This window comes from Oculina patagonica, chromosome 2, assembly GCF_052425735.1.
Source record: "Oculina patagonica isolate OP01 chromosome 2, crgOcupat, whole genome shotgun sequence".
NCBI lineage: Eukaryota > Metazoa > Cnidaria > Anthozoa > Scleractinia > Oculinidae > Oculina > Oculina patagonica.
In genome coordinates, this window is record NC_135759.1 from 14,783,701 (window position 1) to 14,803,131 (window position 19,431).

The following is a 19,431-nucleotide window of genomic DNA, read 5'->3' on the forward strand; positions in this document are numbered from 1 at the left end:
CGAGAATGACAGTCCATTTTATCAAGGGATAAGATACTGAGCGCGCTCTGCGCAAGACGCCACTGGCGTTTGTATTTTACATCCCCCTCGGCTTAAAAAATTTCCGTCCTTACCTATGACGGTTTATATCATGGAATTGCCTTTATTATTTGTAAGTAACAAAACGTTTAACACTAAGATTAATGATCTCAAGTTCCTTAGAAGAAAGTTATTAACGCATTCGAAGTCCTTGTTGAGCATCACAAGCACGCAAGAATTTTTAAGAACACGAGAGAACTACACAAAGAACTACGAGGTGTATATCGCACTTCTTGACTAGTGTTATTCAAAATTGCCAATTGTTTATATAACCCAATTTTCACGGCCCTTTTCTGATAATCACAAACTCGTCGCCCGTGACTCGACATCACTAGCAAGTTTCTTTCACTCTTACAAATGGAGGACCTCTGCCAAAGATACTTTGCGGCATTTCAATTGTTTATTTTCGTTATTACTGTATATCGATTTTTTTTACCGTCTTTTACTTTTGTACCTTATGCAACAACGTCCCCCTTGAGACTTATTAGCACTGCGTAAGGAAAGTGTACTACATGTGTAACATCATTGAAGTGGGAGACATAACGACTCTATTTAACATAATTAGTTATCTTGACATTTACCAGTCCAGAAAAAGAAAAATATCATCACTACAGTGTAGTTTGGTTTATATGATGCAACAAAACTTAAACGTGAAGACCTGCAGGTTTGCTTCACGATTTGACCTTTGGGTGTCATAACAGCAATAAACGACCTTTGTCACGGTGTTTTAAGTTCGGTATTTGCAATCGTCTCGCCAATATCCTAAAAGTTCAAAAGCGCTTTACAGAAAAATCGTAACAATTTTTACACCTTTTTATTTTTTTTTATTAGTTAAAACTGATACATCTTCAGTGTTTTTGTAGCTTAGAGCCTCTTATTAGAAGGTAATTTTTTACATGACAAAAATGACTGCGTCTGCGTTCGCTGGCTACGTGTAACATGGCATAGATTTTGTACGCAACAAAACTAAATAATACATGCTTACAACGCAAACAAGCTTATAAAGTAAGTAACAATACTCTATTTCATATGATAAGCGTAGTGTTCGAGAAGTAGAGCTCGATTACTAAACTCCTCCAGACAAATCCAACATTCAACGTGGCCTTGTTCGAGTTCTTGCGGGTCCGATGTTGCCGTAAATGAATAATCATTTTTGTTGCATTTAGTACCTTTATCGACTGGATCAGTGCTACAGTTTACATCTTTGGGTATCTTGAAGTTCTTGTAGCTCAGTTTGCATTTATAAGAATTCTTTTCCGTGTGGACTCTTTCGTGATTCCTCAAACTTCCTAATTGGCTAAAACACTTGCCACACTTTTTGCATTCATAAGGCTTTTCACCTGTGTGGACTCTTTCATGAGTTCGATATTGTGTTGCAGTTCTGAAACATTTGCCACACTGTTTGCATTGATAAGGTTTTTCACCCGCGTGGACTCTTTCATGCGTTCGCAAATCTCCTCCTTGTCTAAAAAACTTGCCACACTTTTTGCATTCATAAGGTTTTTCGCTTGTGTGGACTCTTTCATGAGTTCGATATTGTGATACCTGTCTAAAACTCTTGCCACACTGTTTGCATTCATAAGGCTTTTCACCCGTGTGAACTCTTTCATGAGTTCGCAAATCTCCTCCTTGTCTAAAACACTTGCCACACTGTTTGCATTCATAAGGCTTTTCACCAGTATGAACTCTTTCATGAGTTCTCAAATTTCCTGCAACGTTAAAGCGCTTGCCACACTGTTTGCATTCATAAGGCTTCTCACCAGTATGAACTCTTTCATGAGTCCTCAAATTTCCTGCACTGTTAAAACATTTCCCACACTGTTTGCATTTATGAGAACTGCCGATATCTCTTGTGTGTTGTCCTTCATGGGTTATTAGATTCGACATCTTTATGTGTCCAGACCTGGGAATAAAAGAAAAGTTTAAAACAATTCAACAACTTGTCACAAGGTACTTACGTTCTTATGTTGTATGCATGGCTATGGGTATGCAGTGGCTATCAAGGGTGTAATGATCTGTTTTTCCGAAACACAGTTACTTAGATGATATTAATTTAGTTGTCCTGCTAACCCATTGTAGAAGAGGCTCTCAAAATCAAATTTTATTTAAACACGTGACACTTAGGAGTACAATAAGTTCTCGTTAGAATGTGTACGTGTGTAAAAATAAACATTTTATATAAATAGAAATAAAAAAAGTATATTTAAAATTCTCTAAAACGTTATTAATATTATCTAAGTAACGTTATTCTCTGCAAATGATATTTCCCTAGGGAAGCATGCCCCTAACTCAAGAAGTCTGTTATTTTTACTGAGAAAATGGCCAAAACGGGCTCATACAGTGTAAGTGGCGGTAGTACGCACGAAGAGCATTCTACATTTTCAACATTTCCAAGGAAGACTTCTGTCAGTATCCCATACCAAAATAAATTGATGTTAATTAGTCCAACAGTTCTGATTCTAACCAACAGTGTTAGTGTTTTAATTATTTATAGTATTCTCATTATTCTATTATAATATATGTTATTTTATTTTAAATTTATTTAAGGACTTAGAAATCTATAGGCCATTGCTGATTACCCTTTGCCACTATTTCAAAACGAGTCTACGTGTGAAGCCATTCATGTGAAAATGAGTTTCACCTACAGGTTCATTTTCTTGCAAATCAAACTCATTTTCATTTGAATGGCTTTGCACGTAGACTTGTTTTAAAACAGAGGCAAAGGGTAACTCGGAAATGGCCTATTTTATTTATTTATTTTTCTTCATTTTCATGTATTTATTTACTCGGTTTCATTGGCATCACTTGCTAGACGCCTCAAAATACCAAGGGTAAATAAAGTTTACAAGTTTTCAAGTTTCAAACACATTTGTAGGATAGCAGATACATTGAATTATTGTGCTTCCAATAAATTATCACATAACAGTGCAATGTTACATTAGGTTAATGTTGAGGGGGTATCACCCCCCCCCCCAAAAAAAAAAAAAGTTAGGATCATGGTGAAGGGTGGTGGACGACAGGAAAAAATACAAAGAAGAGGGGATCATTATATATTACAAGCAGTATACACCAAACCACATGGTGAATTTTAGAAATCCTTGCTTGTGTCTTTGCGTTAACTTCAGGAAACTTTGCGTCAACTATTAATTTAAAACTAATCTGGAAATCTACAGAAGTCTTTGGGTAAGCTTCAGAAATGTTTGGAAGTCTACAAAGCAATTTCAGGAAATCATGGAGGGTTAATTGGATGGACTTTGGAAATCTTTGAAATACTTTGGGTCAACTTCAGAAATGTTTGAACATCTTTAGATCAGCTTCAGAAAATAATGCGAAGTTTTGGGTATGAAGTGGAAATCTTCAGAATTCTTTGTAATGATCAACTTCAGAATTCTTTGGTAGAACCTGAGATTATTTCAGAAACTTTAAACCCACTTTCAAAATCTTTGGAATATCTGGAAAAAATTCGGGAGACATACATCAATATTTGTTGCCATGGAAATGTAGGGAGCACTATGGTGTACAATTTGGAATTACTAATTATACTGCTTGACTCCATTTAAACCTACTACTATCAAAATGTCATTGCATTTACCAGTTTGCAGAAGTTGCTCCCAGATTTTGGTGGTGACAATCAATAATTATTCGATTGGTCATTAATAAAATATAATAACATATTTTGCTTTTCATTTTAACGATTGTATCATAGAACCGTTTATTGTAAATAGTTTTGCCCCAATAACTTATAATAATAATAAAAAGTGTCAGTCCATTGGTCATTGATAAGCTGATACCAATCAATATTAATCAATCAATAAATCAAACTTTATTTACCGAGGGTGACACGTCATAGTTTTTCCAATGTAACGACATGTCAATCATCATTTGGTGTCACTCAATCAATTTCAAATCATTGATATTATTGGTCATGCCTGAAATTTATTTGACATGGAATATTTGGCAATTTTCTTAAAAACTAGCAATGGCATATTGCAATACTGCATTTTGATTGGTTAACACAGGCAATGGTATATGAGCTCATATACATGTACCATTGACCACAAATTTGGTAGCCGATACACGTCAACAAAAATAGCTGGGGAACTCAAATATTGCAATTCTTTGGGCGATTTTAATAAAACAATTTTTCCACTCGTGCTTGTTGGATATGAGATCGTTATAGCCAACTTGGCGCTACGCCCCTCGTTGACTATCTACCATCTCATATCCAATGCACACTTGTGGAATAATTGTTCAATATATATATCTCAAGTTTGTGATTCTGTCTCCATGCAATAAAGAACATTAATGACTCCTGTTTCACAGTATAGTTTAGGGAGAAAGGGAAACCCTGTTTTATAGCATAAGAAATGTACTGTTACACTATTGTTATCAGGACATCCTCAGAGAGTGACCTAGGGGCAGTTAGTGGGGGCAAGGACAGTCAAAACTGCAGGAAAAATAATTGGCAAAGAAAAGTTGGAGTGAAGGCAAGTGACCTCTGTAAAGCAAACGCTCAAGGATGGATGAGGATTTCTTTTCACCATGCGTAATGTCCGAATTTAGATGGCAAAGAAAATGGCGGAGGCTGACTCTAGGATCATTTAAGCCCAACCAATGCATTAACTGAAGGAATCTTCACAGTTTCAGTGCTACCGGTAGATTTCCACCCAATGAAATCATGCTTTTTCCTAGTAGATGAGAACATCTGGACTGTATTGAGAAATTGGGACTTAAATTAATGCGAATTTTGGAATCAGCAAGCTGAAAAAAGCCAGGAAAAACATTCCTGATGTCAGAAAGAAAGAATTTTCATGATCCACCAGAGAGATTTGGTTTGGACCAATCAGGATATCAAAAATGGTGGCTTGTTTACCTGCGCAATGCATTGGCATTCTTTTGGTATAATTTTTTAGCCATGCACCAAAAAAATGCATGCAGTGCAAACATGCTCGTGTTGGCCGAAAAAAAATTAAAGAGTACGAGCTAGCAATTGTACCTTTGATACTTTTATCCCAAAATAAAAGGCTCAGAATACTGAAACTTTTAAGCTCACATCAATCGCTGATATCATTTTTTCGAGATTCTCTTCTTTGGACAACTGGAACTTTTCTGCACTGCTTTTTTTGGTACAGCCAATGCATCACAGGTAGACAAGCCACCATTTGTGATAAAACTACAAAAATCTTTTGGTGGATCTTGAAATTTCTTTCTTTGTGACATCCACACTAATTTCCTGGCTTTTTTTTGGTTTGCTGATGTAAATTGAAATGAAAGTATGGCCGATACAACAACCACCGTATAAGAACACATGAAAGTAATCTTGAAGTTACTGCATGCTGATTGGACAGAATAATACAAAGGCAATACAAAGGAATTTTTCTGCCCAATGAGGAGGTAGAATTCAGAGAGCTGTTTGGAACTGGCGTGGTAAGGCTCTTTCCCAGGGTAAAATAGTACTGTTTGTACAGTTTAATAAATAAACTTCAACTGTGACCTTACAGCAATAAACAGTGGGAATGATGCCAGAGAGGAGGCATTCTACCCTGCATGTAGAATTGCACAGGACTATATTGTACATGTTTTACTAGCCCTTTCAGTCTTATTGCGGTTTTCAGAGAAATGCGAACTCTGAAATTCAATCCTCGACCACCGGTTAACATTTTTTGCTGCCGTCAATCATCTTAGTGGACCTCTTGGGAAACAGTAGTTCACTTCAGCCAGGTCAAAAGGTCACGTCTGCCAGTTGTGATTAGAAGATTTCGATCCATTTTGTTTGTTTCTGTTTGTCATTGTTCGTTGGCAGTGGCAATAATTATGATTGACGGCAGCAGAAAGCGCAATCCTTAGTTGGATTTTGAATTTCAGAGTTCGCATTTCACTAAAAATCGCAATAATATCCGATCGAACGATTAGTGTTTGATTGGGTTCGACTGAATTTTGGTTCAATTTTGTTCGATTGAATACGCCGGGGACATTTCAGTCGCAACCAAGATGGTAGCCAGCGTAGCTTGGCGTTCCAGTCAGTCGGGGAGAGCGAGAAATCGCGCGACGGCGAGAGAGAAGGAACGCGTTCTTTCTTTCCTTTTTCCCCGCCGTCGCTTTTGCTCGCGCGCGCGATTTCTCGCTCTCCCCGACTGACTAGAACGCCAAGCTACGCTGGCTACCAAGATGGCGTCGTCGAAAACTTTGCAAGGTTCCAAAACAGCGTGAGTGTTTCACTTCGATTCTCCGATGCAGTAAATTTTTATTGGATTGTGACTCGACGATCATACGATCTGTTTCACTTTTCAACGAGCTAATTCAGTTGAACTCAAGCAAAAATGCATAGTAACAATAAAAGCTGCAAGCACACTATCGATATGATGTTACAGCGCGATCGCTTAAAATATGAAGAATCCTAATATCTGGACCAAGTATCTTAGCACCAAAGGAATCCCCTATGTACAAAACGCCATTTTAAAGTTTTCTTACCTTCACAAGGAGAATTCTTTGCTATTTACTCGATCAAAACCAACACTTCTGCAAGCTTCCAACACAGACGCTCTTTCTTTGTCCCTGCCGCGCGCGATGCTTGAATACGCTGACCTAAAGCATCGCAGGATAACAAATATTTGGACTGGACTTGGGAACTTAGGAGCTCGCAAGAAAGTCTGATCGGAGGAAAAACCGGGAGTCGGAGAGCTTTTATTTTTTTCTAAAAAAAAATTGAATTTCCAAACTATTTCTGTGATTCAGTGCTTTAAAAATCGAGGCATGGTGAGTAGGTGAAAGAAAAGCTTTGCTTTGAATGTAAAACGCGGGAATTCTTATATTTTCTTTTCTTTTGGTTTGCGTTAAATGTAAGTTATTCGGTTTGTGTACTCAAAGATTATAAGTTTGTAGACTTTCTCCATAAAATTGCATCAAACGCCCTGTAAACATTGTAATCGAGCCTAGTGGTTTCAGTTTTGACGAATGCTCGAATTGCGATCGTGGCGAATTTATGTTCTGATGACGTTATTGTTTTAAATGTATGGGGCAAAAATGGCAACTTTCGTCAAATTTTTTATTTTTCTTAACGTGGCGCTCGTTTTTTAGGAAAATCTTTAAGACCTGTTTTTACGCAGAGACAAAGACACAAATTTGCAGATAACAAAGAATCTGCTTTTACAACCTGTACTCTTTTCCTGTTTACAATTTCTGTCCAGGTAGTATCCATGTACTGTAAAAATGTAGGAAGATTTCACTGAAGGAAATTGAAGAAAATCGCACTGAAAGCCACCAAAACACTAAAAGACGCATTTGTTTGGGTAGTCTTAATTCACGACTTGAACCCACTATTTTAACAGAGATGGTTGTAGAACACTATTTCATCATTGCTGATTGCATTTGATAAGTTTGAGCGAACTGGTAGTAAAACGAATGCAAAACCACATTTCAAAATATAACACTAGCGCACGCCACATCATATGTGATTACCTATTGAACCACCTTAATTATGTAGCAATTTTTGTGACAACTTTTATTTGCTCGTGTAGATTAGAAAAATTGGTAAATTGTTATGCGACAAATACACTTGTCGACAAGCTGGCGTGTTAGCTTTTATGTGACAAATAAAAGTTGTCACTTATACGAAAACTTGTTTGTGTGGGCGACTCATCACATAAAATGTGGCAAATATTGCGTCGGCATATGTGGTCCCCAATCTCCCACTGAGCACTGTGCGCGCGTATCTCTGTGCGTATCTCTGCTGTCCAAGGTCATTACTTGCGCACTAAACTTTGACATGCCGACAAATAATTGTTGTGTCATCTACACGATTAAATATATTTTGTCACATAAAAATTGTTACACAAAAATTGCCCGTGTTTACACGGCTTCATCAAAGTTATTTTAAATATACTTGGGAAGGAATGGGGCGAAGTAAACGAAACAAATCATACACTGGGGTGGAGAGTGGGGTGTTGCGCTACAGCAGCGTATGAAATAACGAAATTGAAATAAGCGCGCAACTGCAAAGAGATTGACACATTACATACTGTGTCAATCATATTTTTCGTTGCAAAGGGATTGCAACAATGCAAAGAGATTTCACGCGCTACATCGCGTATGCGTCGTTGTTGAGTACCTTTCTTTTTGTTCATATTTTAGTTCGACGCAAATAAAGTCGAATCATAAAAATAGTGTGTAGTTTATAGCTTTGAGAATACTGCACATTTATCTGCAGTTCCTTAAGAGCGCTTCTCTCATTTCTAGAAAGTTCTTTGGTGTCGCGAAAGCACACAAGAGAGCGCTAAGTAATGTGCGAAGGCGGAAGGTTCTGTTCGATCAAGCCAACATCAAGGTAAATATTTTATTTTTACACCATCTAAGTTTGTTTACTTTATCGCTTTAATCGCCTTGTATCCTTATTCGCTTAGTTTTGATTTTTTCGCTTATGTTTTGTGATGAAAGACTTAAGTTTTTAGGCAAAGAAAAAGGTGCACACGTCATTGGTAACCGTCTCTAGTTCTACCGTTCGTTGTGTAACCTTCAAGCAGATGAATGTATTTACGTACTTTTATATTTTAGTTCTCATAGTATTTATTGGAAATAAATATTTGTACGTGAACGATTGTTTGATCATTAGAGCAATAATCATCCCGTGATGCAAGGACCAATCAGCGAGCAAAATATGGAACAGTTATAGTGAATGCTAAATATCAGTGTTTTACCACCGTTTACTACAAGTGATGATGCATGCTTATTAACGTTTATTTTTTAGTTTATAGGACAAAACACTTTTGCTTTCTACTATTTTTGTCTAGCATTTTCATTCCAAAAATTCGGGGAAACAGCGCGCGCGCGGATTTGCGCGTGCAGCACGCGCAAGCAAATGACAAAACAGACGTAATAGAATTTCGTCACAAACGACTGAACTAAATTTGTTCAGATCAGTTGGAGACAAATGGATACAAAGATGAAAAGCGAAAGGTCTGTCCTTTGCAATTTGTTTATTTTCATTTGTCTCTTTATTCCTTTTGTTTTAAGAAACGCGGTGGTGTCTTTTATGAAGAAAGCTTGTGCGTATGTTCGAAGCGAGTTGGAGAAGTTTATTGATATTAACGAAGATAAAACGCCCGCCGATCTCCCAAAATACGCCCAACTGAAAGGAACGTTGAGCAAATATAAGCAGAGAACCTATTTTCTAAATTTTACAGAAAATAACTGAGAACATGTCCCAGTTCAAATGAAACTATAATTTGACTATGTACGTTAATCTTGACCTTTGTGGTAAATAAACAAAAAAAATTCTTGTCACAAGGTCTGAAAAATTTGTAAGTGAAGCTTTCGACTGTACCGCACAGTCTTCATCAGCGATTGAAGTCAGCTCTCAACGTCACGTGACAACGGATGCGGGAAGATCGTCGCCCCCGTCTCTGTTCAGCGTTGGACGTTGACGTCTGAAATGGATGGCCTCCTTGATTTTTCTTTTCAGCAGGCATATCATACAACGTTGCACAATAAGTTTTTCGAGGGCGTTGTAATTTTTTCAACACTTCAGCATTCTTAAAGAGGGTAGATGGCGGGAATCCAGTAGTAACTGGGCGGGGGATGTCCACTAATGAACAATATACATGAACTGGTACCATTCTTCAAAACACCCTCACCAATCGTACCCGTGGTAAAAGATTACGATTTGTCAAATAATCTTTTCGATCCGTACCACTGGAACAAATGGTAAGCTCCTCAATTGATCGGTATAGCATTTGTTACTGTATCTAATTTACCGGGTGGGGCCTAGTGCCAAGCCGGTTCATGATCTGACCCGCGTTTTTTTTCTAGGTAGGGCATTGAAAGTCACGCACGTTGATTGGCTTAAAACAGGGCATCTTCCATCAGCCACGTGAAATAGATCTCTTTTCGTTTGTTTGTTGTCCCATTAAAGACCACGTGATATCACCCTTGAGAATTATCTCTTTCAAAATAAAACAAATTCACGTGGAAACGAATGAATAATTTTCAGATAGACAAAGGATCAATTCTCTGGAAAACATCACATGATATGAAATGGGCAATTTACATACGTAGCTAAACGGGTCTATTGCCTGGATGGAGAAAGGGGGAAAGGACTGAGGGAATTTTTTAAATTACTTGCCACTTGAGGGCTTAAAATTACGTGCGATATACGCATTTTACAAGTGTTTGACTCGACAAGAAATCCTCGCTGAGACCACAGAGCACGTAATAAGACACGTTATATTTTATGTGTTTTAAGTATTTATAGAAAAGGAAACAGACACCTCTGACATCTTTACATTCAAGGTCTTCAAAGCGGTCAATTGAGAATTTGACCTAACTGAGAGCCGAGTATAGTTTGCTATTTACTCGATCAAAACCAACACTTCTGCAAGCTTCCAACATAGACGCTCTGACTAAAAGAAACGCGGGACGAGAACGAATGGAAAATATATTTGGATTGGACTAGGATAAACACTGATCCAGGTTTAAAAGTTTATGGAGGGTTCAATTTCTCATGCACAATTGTGTCTTTATTGCTTAAGATTTATGGTCATTTGTGGAGTTTGAGATAAGTCGATGTCATAAATGGAAGACAGTGAAAAAAAACCCAAAAACCTCACTAAGAAGTAAAAAAACTGACATCAATATTCATACAACTCCGGAATTAGCTTAATCGTGCTTTGAACAACCCGGCCCTGCAGAAGGATCCTGGGTTCTAGGAACTAAAATGGGAGGGTGCTTGCCGCCATCCTCGGAAACCCAGGGGCGGTTGGCTGGGGCGACACGAAGGCCGAGCTGGAAAATCGATTCAAACGGGCGAGCGAAAGAGCTCGTTCTCGTTTTCCTGTTCGGTTTACTTCGTTTCGCCCCGACCCAGCCTAGTACCCAGGCGTTCCCTTCCCACTTATCGATTTGGCGCGAAATTCGTGAACCTGTTCCCAGGCCCTTACGTGGACCTCGTACTCGCCCGAGAGAGCAGGAGAACGCCTAGGGACTAGGCTGGCCCTGACCAAATGCCCCCGGGTTTCCGAGGATGACTATATTTCCCCCTTCTCCTCGCCCTTTTCATACGAGTGGTGCACATAAAATGTTTTTAAAACAGGTCTTGAAATACACCGTGCAGAAAAAAAAAATAAGTGCGCCATGGAACAATTTCTTGGTAACCATAGACATGCTGTAGCTCAACGTTATTTTCTTAAGAAAATTGCAGGGATTTGTCAAGTTAATAAAAAAAGTGTGCTAGTAACAGCTAAATTGCTAAACTTCAGGTATTGTTTAAACGGGGCTTCTCTGTACATGTGGTTTGCGTAATTGCGATCAAGTCTATTTCACTTTCAACTTTTTTTCTTACAATTCGTAATGACCGTAATAGATTGGCTCAGTTTGGTTATAAGATAAGCAAAACCTTTTAAATTCAGTTCAGTTCAGCTTTCATTGGACGTTCCTTCTTAGATATAACAAACGCTAGCAAAACTCCGAGACTCCCAGACGGTGGTTTTCAAAATTCGAGATTCCGAGGTCCTTATAATTCAAATAAATACGGTCAATACAAGATTCAAGCTAATTTTGGTGACCATTCTATATCCTCCATATTGGCGGATACTGAAAGACGAAAAACATTTGCCACTCGAAGGCGTTGCATAGCTAGTATCGAATTTATTTTAGTTTCTGTGAGAAATTTACAGCCTTTGTTATCGCGTGTTCAGTATTCGTATACAACTCTTCGCGAGTAGTAAGAATTTACACCCTAATCAGAAACAGATATATGTTTGGTGTCCACTTAGTTCGAAAAGAATAGTTGAATCGCGATACAAAACTAATTGCGATTTTAAGACGGAAATACTGCATTATAAAAAAGGCGTTGGGAGAAAACATATTCTTTGTATTGGGCTCCGTCGCTTTGCCACCCCGCCAAATACGAACTATATTTTCTCCCAACTAGCCGTCAATATAATGCGGTATTGCCGTCTTAAAATCGCAGTTAGTTTATACAACAGGGCCATTTAGTAATTTAAATTTTTATAAATATTGTAATGCGCAAGTGAAAATCCTTGATTGATACTTGCGCAATATAAGTTCATTAATTATTATTATTATAACGAACAAGGATGTCCAATTTCTTTGTGATATCACCCACCAACAAATAGAAGCATAATAATAAGCCTAGAAAAACATTCAAGGAAAATATAATTCAGACACCCCTTTAATTGTTCTTCGCTTGTCCATTGGTGGTTTATCACATAACTTTAACACAACAAAACCGGAACAGAAGCCCACAAAAAATAAACGTCTAGTCAACATTCTTAAAAGATGTTTCAGAAACATGTAACGGTAACCAAACAGAAATGAAGACCTGCCTTGCTATACGATTTCGGCTTTGTGTGCCATGGCAGTCATAAAGGAGTGACGTCACACATGACGCAATTAAACCATTTAACCTAACCAGCCACGTTTAAACAGTCTCAATGGTCACCGAACTTTTTTTAAGCATTCTCTTGTGTAGCATTCTCCACTATAGTTAAGAGCCAGGCTCAATTAGCTATAGTCATGTGATTATCGTAATGTTCAAGAAGTAGAGCTCGACTACCTAGCTCCTCCAAACAAATCCAACATTCAAAGTAGCCGAGCTTGAGTTCTCGCAAGTCGGATGCTGCCACAGCACCCTTACACCCTTTTCCTGTGTGGACTCTTCCATGTGTTCGTAAATTTGATGCTTGACTAAAACATTTTCCACACTGTTTGCATTCATAAGGCTTCTCACCAGTATGAACTCTTTCGTGAGACCTTAAATCTGTTCTTAGTCTAAAACGCTTGCCACGCTGTTTGCACTCATAAGGCTTTTCCCCCGAGTGGACTCTTTCATGCATCTTTAAAGATCCTCTTTGGCTAAAACACTTGCCACACTGTTTGCATTCATAGGGCTTTTCACCTGTGTGGACTCTTTCATGAATTCGTAAATGTGTTCCTGGACTAAAACACTTGTCACACTGTTTGCATTCATAAGGCTTTTCACCTGTGTGGACTCTTTCGTGAATTCGTAAATGTGTTGCTTGACTAAAACCCTTGCCACACTGTTTGCATTCATAAGGCTTCTCACCAGTATGAACTCTTTCGTGAGTCCTTAAACTTAAAGCGTGTCTAAAGCACTTTCCGCACTGTTTGCACTCATAAGACTTTTCCCCCGAGTGGACTCTTTCATGTATCTGTAAAGGTCCTGTTCTGCTAAAACACTTGCCACACTGCTTGCATTCATAAGGCTTTTCACCTGAGTGGACTCTTTTGTGAATTCGTAAATATGTTGCTTGACTAAAACATTTGCCACACTCTTTGCATTCAAAAGGCTTTTTACCTGTGTGGACTCTTTCACGAATCCTCAAATGTCCTGCTTGGTTAAAACATTTGCTACATTGCTTGCATTTATGAGACTTTTTGCTTGTGTGTTGTCTTTCATGGGTCGTTAGTTTCGACATCTCCTTGCGTCTACCTGGAAATAAACAGAATGCGAGAAACGTACTAAAACAATTCAACAGCTTGTCACAAGGTTGTTACTTTTTACAATGTAAAGTACATGGGTAATGGGATTTGAGGGAGGGGGGGGGGGGCATGCAAAAAATGAATGTATAAAAATACAAAGTTTTGCCAGAAGGTCTACAATGAGGCTCTGACAATTGAAAATTTCCCAGGAAAGCATGCCGCTAACCCTACTACGGTTTTTTTTTTACTGACAAAATGGCCAAAACTGCCTTTAACACTAGTGGTATAAGAGCATTCTACAATTTCAAAATTTCAAGGGGAAAATGCCCTCAGAATCTCCTACCGAAGTTAATTGATGAAGTTTAGTTCAACAGGTCTGATTCTCACTTACAGTGTTAAAATTAACCTCAATTTGTAGGATAGCAGATACATACTAGTTATGCAACGCTTTCGAGTGGTACACTATGGAATATCCCACTTGTCACTTGTATTTTCTCGGTATCCACACTCGCCTTTACTAGCAATGGTAAATTGCAATTCCTGAGTTTTGATTGGTTAACAGGCAAGAGTATATGAGCTCATATACCACTGACCACAAATATGGTAGCTGATGCGCGTTATGAAAACAGCTGGGGAGCTCAAATATCTACTATCTACCATCTCATATCCAATGGACCCTCGTGGAATAATTGTTAAGTATACCACAAGAAAGTGTTGTGTAACTATTTTATACCATGCCATAGAAAATACGCTGACTAAATTTTGTCGAGAATAAGATCGCAGCGCACGATGGGAAGGTTGGGTTGAAGACAGACAAATATACAACGGCATGGTATGGTATGGTACACTCTGGCATGGTATAAAATCTATTATCGTGTTTTCAATAATCATCACATAACAGTGCAATGTTACATGAGGCTTAGGTTGAGGGGGTATCACCACCCCCCTCCAAAAAATTGGATCACAGTAAAGGGTGGGGGAAGACAGGAAAAAAAATTCCCAAGAAGAGGAGATCATTATTACAAGAAGTATACACCAAACTACATGGTGAACTTCATTCTCAGAGACCCAGGGGCAGTTAGTCATGCCAAAACAAAGTAAACTCGGCCAAAATCGGAGTGGCAAAAGTTTTCAAGAAGAGCTGAATGAGTCCCTGGGAAACGAGTCTCTCCAGACCATTTCCAAACGGCTTTGCTTATGTTGGCTCCTGATTGAGCAGAAATAATCCTTTGTATTATTCTGCCCAGTCAGCAAACAGTAACTTTAGTCACTTTTGTGTGTTCTTACACAGCAGTTGTTGGATCTGCTATACTTTTATTTTAATTGCCACCAGAGAGAGCCGAAATATGTTGGGAAATCATTTCTGATGTGAAAGAAATATATTTAGAGATCCACCAGGAAATATTTGTTTGGACCAATCAAAGGTATTGTAAATACAGTTGAACCCCGCTAATTCGAACTCGGTTATTTCGAACCAAAACCCATTTTCCTTGGATTTGCCCTTCAGTCATTTACCATCAGCTATTTCAAACTCCTCCTAATTCGAACTAATTTTTGTTTCCGTTTACGGTTTTAAATTAATGGGGTTCAACTGTAGTGGCTTGTTTACGTGTGTGATGCATTGGCGGCCGTTTGGCATACTTGTCTTGCCCGTGCAGCATGAAAAAAATGCATGCAGTACAGAAAAATAATTCCAGTTGGCCAAAATATCCAAAAGGAAATAAAAATTGAAATGGACGATCAATGGAGCTTGTAGGTCTCAATTTTCTGACCTTTTTATTTTGGGTTAAAAGTTTAGAAAGTAGTTTTTTCTGATACATGTATCATTTTAATTTTTTCAGCCAACTGGTATTTTCCTGCACTGTGCACATTGTTTTCTGCACGGGCCAGGCATAATCAAGTACACCAAACATCGACCAATGCATCGCACAGGTAAACAAGCTACTATTTACAATACCTCTGATCGGTCAAAACGGAAATTTCCCTGTGGATCTAGCCTGCGTAGCTGGTGGGATTCGCGACCAAGTGTGTCAGCGAGTGTTTTGTTTACGGTGAAAGTTGGAGACGAGCTACGAAGCCACAAGGGAATCGGGGAGGAGTCAAGTTGAAAGTTGCAGCTGTGCTGCTCACGCACGCAGGCTTCACCCGTGATTTTTCTCGAACCGCACTAATCCTGACAGCTATTAAGGTTACTGTGGATCTTGAAATATATTTCTTTCTGACATCCAAAATGATTTTCAGACAACGACAACTGTGTAAGAACACACAAAAGTGACCCAAAGTTACTGTTTGCCAATTGGGCAGAATAATACAAATAATTTTTTCTGCTGTTTGGAAATGATCTGGAGAGATTCGTTTCCCAGAGGCTCTTTCTCGAAAACTCTCGCCGCTTTGAGTTTTTCTGGGTTTACTTTGTTTCGCCCCGCCTAACTGCCACTGGGTCTCCGAGGATGGGTAAACTTTGAAAATCATATCTTGTGTCTTTGGGTTAATTTTAGAAAAAAATCTTTACATCAACTTCAAATCTAATTTGGAAAACTAAAGAAGATATTGGCTCAACATCAGAAATGTTTGAATGTTTACAAAGCATCTTCAGTAACTTCCTGATAATTTGGGCAGACACATTTTAGCTTCATTCGGCTTTAATTTTGCAAACTTTTTATCAAAAAATTACAATGGGAATCAATAGAGGTTTATTACTTGTTAACTACAAATCAAAAAAGGAAGATAGCTAGAAATAAGAAGTGTTGTAAGTGCTTTCCAGTCCGAGAAGCAGGTTTATTTAACTTAAGGAACTCACAAGCCGAAATGGAGTTAAAAGTGTTTCATGAGTCACTGATTATTTATGCTCTGTTTTGGTGCTACATTGTTTTTTTTTATTATTCTGGATGCTTTTCTCTTTTTTACTGATGAATTTTTCAGTAAGAACTGTTCATTTTTTCCGCTAGTTCTATTATTTTATTTGGCGGTGAGCTGTTTTCTTACAGCAAACAAATCATTCTTTACTCTTGCCATAGCTTAGCAAATTGACTCAACATTGGGTAAAATAAAAACACACTTTGCAAGAAAATCTTTGCAGGTTATTTTTTTAACCAAACGTATTGAAGTTGGAAAAAAAAATGAATTATGTAACAAAACGGTATCTGCACAGACATGCAGAGACAGTTTATATCACGAAGAGGTACGCATGGTGAACTCATGTACTAAGTATAAAAGGGACTTGTAGTTGGAGTGTAAGTGATACTCGGACGGTACATTTGTTACTTGCAGTGTTAAAACAATAAAGTAATTGTGGACGAAGACGTCCAGCACAATAAGTTATTTACCGGCTCATGGTCAGGCAAATTAAAGTTTCCAGTATAAACTTTAACACCATTCCTGGCATTGAATGTTTGGTAATCAAACCCAATCCAACACCAATCGTTCGACTGGGTGCGGTAATCCAACAAAAATTGAACACAATAAAATTTGATCAATCTAACAAAATCGAATGATCAACAGTCATACTCAATAAAACCTTTGTTTGCAAAACTCCTGTTTGTTTGCATATTTTGTACAGTGCACCACTGTCTGTGTTGCAGTGAATGAAATGGTGCAACTGCCTCCTTTTGTTTGAGTAGTACAGTAACATTCAAGGCACAAACCATTTCTTTTCCAACACTATAACAATGTAAGCAAAAATACATTTCAGTATTCAACTGTTGTTTTGTTCTCTTATACAAAAAATGTATAACCTTACGTTGACATTCAGTTGGATATTAGGATCCTAATATCCAACTGAATGTCAACGTTAGGTTATACATTTTTTGTATAAGAGAACAAAACAACAGTTGAATACTGAAATGTATTTTTGCTTACATTGTTATAGTGTCGACGTTTTTCTATTTATTCCATTTCATAAAGGTTGATTATGATTAGTCATGCATGGTTTACTTTATCAATAGAAGAATTCCCAAAATCGAATCGGTTTGAGTTCGATTGTGTTCGATCGGTTCAATAATCGAACTCACAGCAAAATAGATGGTCGATTTTGTTCCATTACCGAACCCATCGAGCGATTAGTGTTTGATTGGGTTTGATTGAATTTTGGTTCGATTTTGTTCGAGTGGATATGCCGGGAACGTTTCAGTTCCAACCAAGATGGCGTCGAAAACTTTGCAGTTCCAAAACTACGAAAGCCGAGGAGGGACTGCAGACTTCAGACTTCAGACTTCAGACTTCAGACTTCGGACTTCGGACTTCAGACTTCCGCCTTTAGCATTCAGAGACTTCCGCCTTCGGTTGAGAAAGAAAATGAAAAGCCCACAACAAGGGGTATTTTCAGTTACTCACCCATCCAAGTACTTACGCCGCCCAACAGGGCTTAACTTCAGCGATCGGACAAGAACCGTTGCTATCCGTGTGGTATGAGAAAGAGCGTGTAAATCAGCTAATAAAAGTTAAGTCCAGTTTTTAGCAGGAAAGTGCCAAATTGTCTAAAAGATCCATTTAAACCAGGTATTTTTTTTCTCTATTTGCATGACTCTTATAACCCTTTGTCTCGTCTGACACTGATACCACAAGGAAAGCATTGGTTTTCGTCTGATCGCCGAAGTTAAGCCCTGTTGGGCGGGGTTAGTACTTGGATGGGTGACCAACTGAAAATACCCCTTGTTGTGGGCTTTTCAGTTTCATTCTTTCTTTTTCTTACGAAATCAGTAACTTTTAAGGCCTTCTATTTTTTTCGAACGGTTTCGTTGACTTGCTTCGGCTTTGTACGTTTCATTGTCCCGATTGGGGCGAGAAAGTCCGAAGTGCAGTCGCGCTAGCTTCTCCTTGAAATCCTCACTCGAAATAAAATCGAAATCCTGGCTCTACATCGGACTATGCTCTTTATTTTGTGAAATATACTTACTGTTTGTTTTTTTTGTTTGTATGTTTGTTTGTTTATTTGTCCAGTGTTACGTAATTAAGAGATCATGTATAAGCCATAAACGATATTGCGGCCTATTAATGTGTGTAAAATAAAGAAAAAAATATGGTTCCAGGTACCGCTGTCTGCAGGTCTGCAAGCTGAGAATTTATTAATTTAATTTTGTTCATAGCAATAAATTAATTTAGTTATTAAAAAAAAAAAAAAAAAAAAACAGAAAAAAATCTCGTTACGCCGATCCTCGTTCCAACGTTCCGCCGTTCCGTGTTCCCCTGTTTATACACCGATTACTGACATCCGATCCGGATCTGATTTTATAGATAGCGGCCGCGGATTTGACTTTAAATAGTGGATCTGCCTGATCGAACAACCCAGCAACTCGGAGGTCAGCGAAAATCAAGCGAAGGCGGAAGTCTCTGAATTCTAAAGGCGGAAGTCTGAAGTCTGAAGTCTGAAGTCTGAAGTCTGAACTCTCGTCTGAAGTCTGAAGTTTGAAGTTTGAAGTCTGAAATCTGATGTCCCTCCTCGGCTTTCGTACAAAACAGCGTCAGTGTTTTACCTAGATTTCCAGATGAAGTAAATGTTTATACGATTGCGAATCGACGAAGTACACGATTTGTTTCTACTTTTCAAGTAAATCAATTCAGTTAAACAATGGTGAGCACGCATACATTACTGCAAGTGCGCTATGGATTTTATCGCGCGATCGATTTATAATGAAGAATCCACTCTCTAGGCCAAGTATCTTAGCACGAATCGAATCCCCTATGTCCAAAACAACATTTTAACGTTTTCTCACCTTCACAAGGAGAATCCTTTGCCATTTGCTCGATCAAAATCAACACTTCTGCAAGCTTCCAACCAGCTAGGAGACAACACCTTATTGACAACGCTGACCAATAGCACCGCGGGAGGACAAATATTTGGACTGGACTTGGGGACTGAGGAGCGCGCAAGAAAGCCTGATCGGAGAAAAAAACGGAGTT

General features: G+C 38.4%; 2 protein-coding genes and 1 pseudogene across 2 annotated transcripts in view; 1 reads left to right on the forward strand and 2 right to left on the reverse strand.

Moving 5' to 3' along the window:
- LOC144643128 (uncharacterized) overlaps window positions 1-6,623 on the reverse strand; it is a 48,185-nt gene extending 41,562 nt beyond the window's left edge. Inside the window, exon 1 of the mRNA XM_078502290.1 lies at window positions 6,550-6,623. The gene's annotated coding sequence lies outside the window, so the exon portion shown is untranslated. The remainder of the gene's footprint in view (window positions 1-6,549) is intronic.
- LOC144643142 (uncharacterized) lies at window positions 906-19,316 on the reverse strand. Its single transcript, XM_078502304.1, has 3 exons — window positions 19,245-19,316; window positions 12,730-13,543; window positions 906-1,915 (listed from the first exon to the last, which is right to left on the reverse strand). Exons 1-3 carry the CDS (start codon window positions 19,267-19,269, stop codon window positions 1,099-1,101), a joined length of 1,656 nt encoding a protein of 551 aa, XP_078358430.1. The 5' UTR covers window positions 19,270-19,316; the 3' UTR covers window positions 906-1,098.
- Window positions 18,077-18,195, forward strand: LOC144644952 (5S ribosomal RNA; annotated as a pseudogene).
- Window positions 19,317-19,431: the final 115 nt, after the last annotated feature.

Excerpts from the sequence above, each read along its gene's own strand:
- LOC144643142 (XM_078502304.1), bottom strand. The coding sequence starts at position 19,269 with ATGGCAAAGGATTCTCCTTGTGAAG. Across the intron at positions 13,544-19,244 it reads AAAGGATTCTCCTTGTGAAG|GTAGACGCAAGGAGATGTCG; the intron begins GTGAGAAAACGT and ends GTTTATTTCCAG. Across the intron at positions 1,916-12,729 it reads AGAGTCCACACAGGAAAAGG|TTCTCATAAATGCAAACAGT; the intron begins GTGTAAGGGTGC and ends AGATATCGGCAG.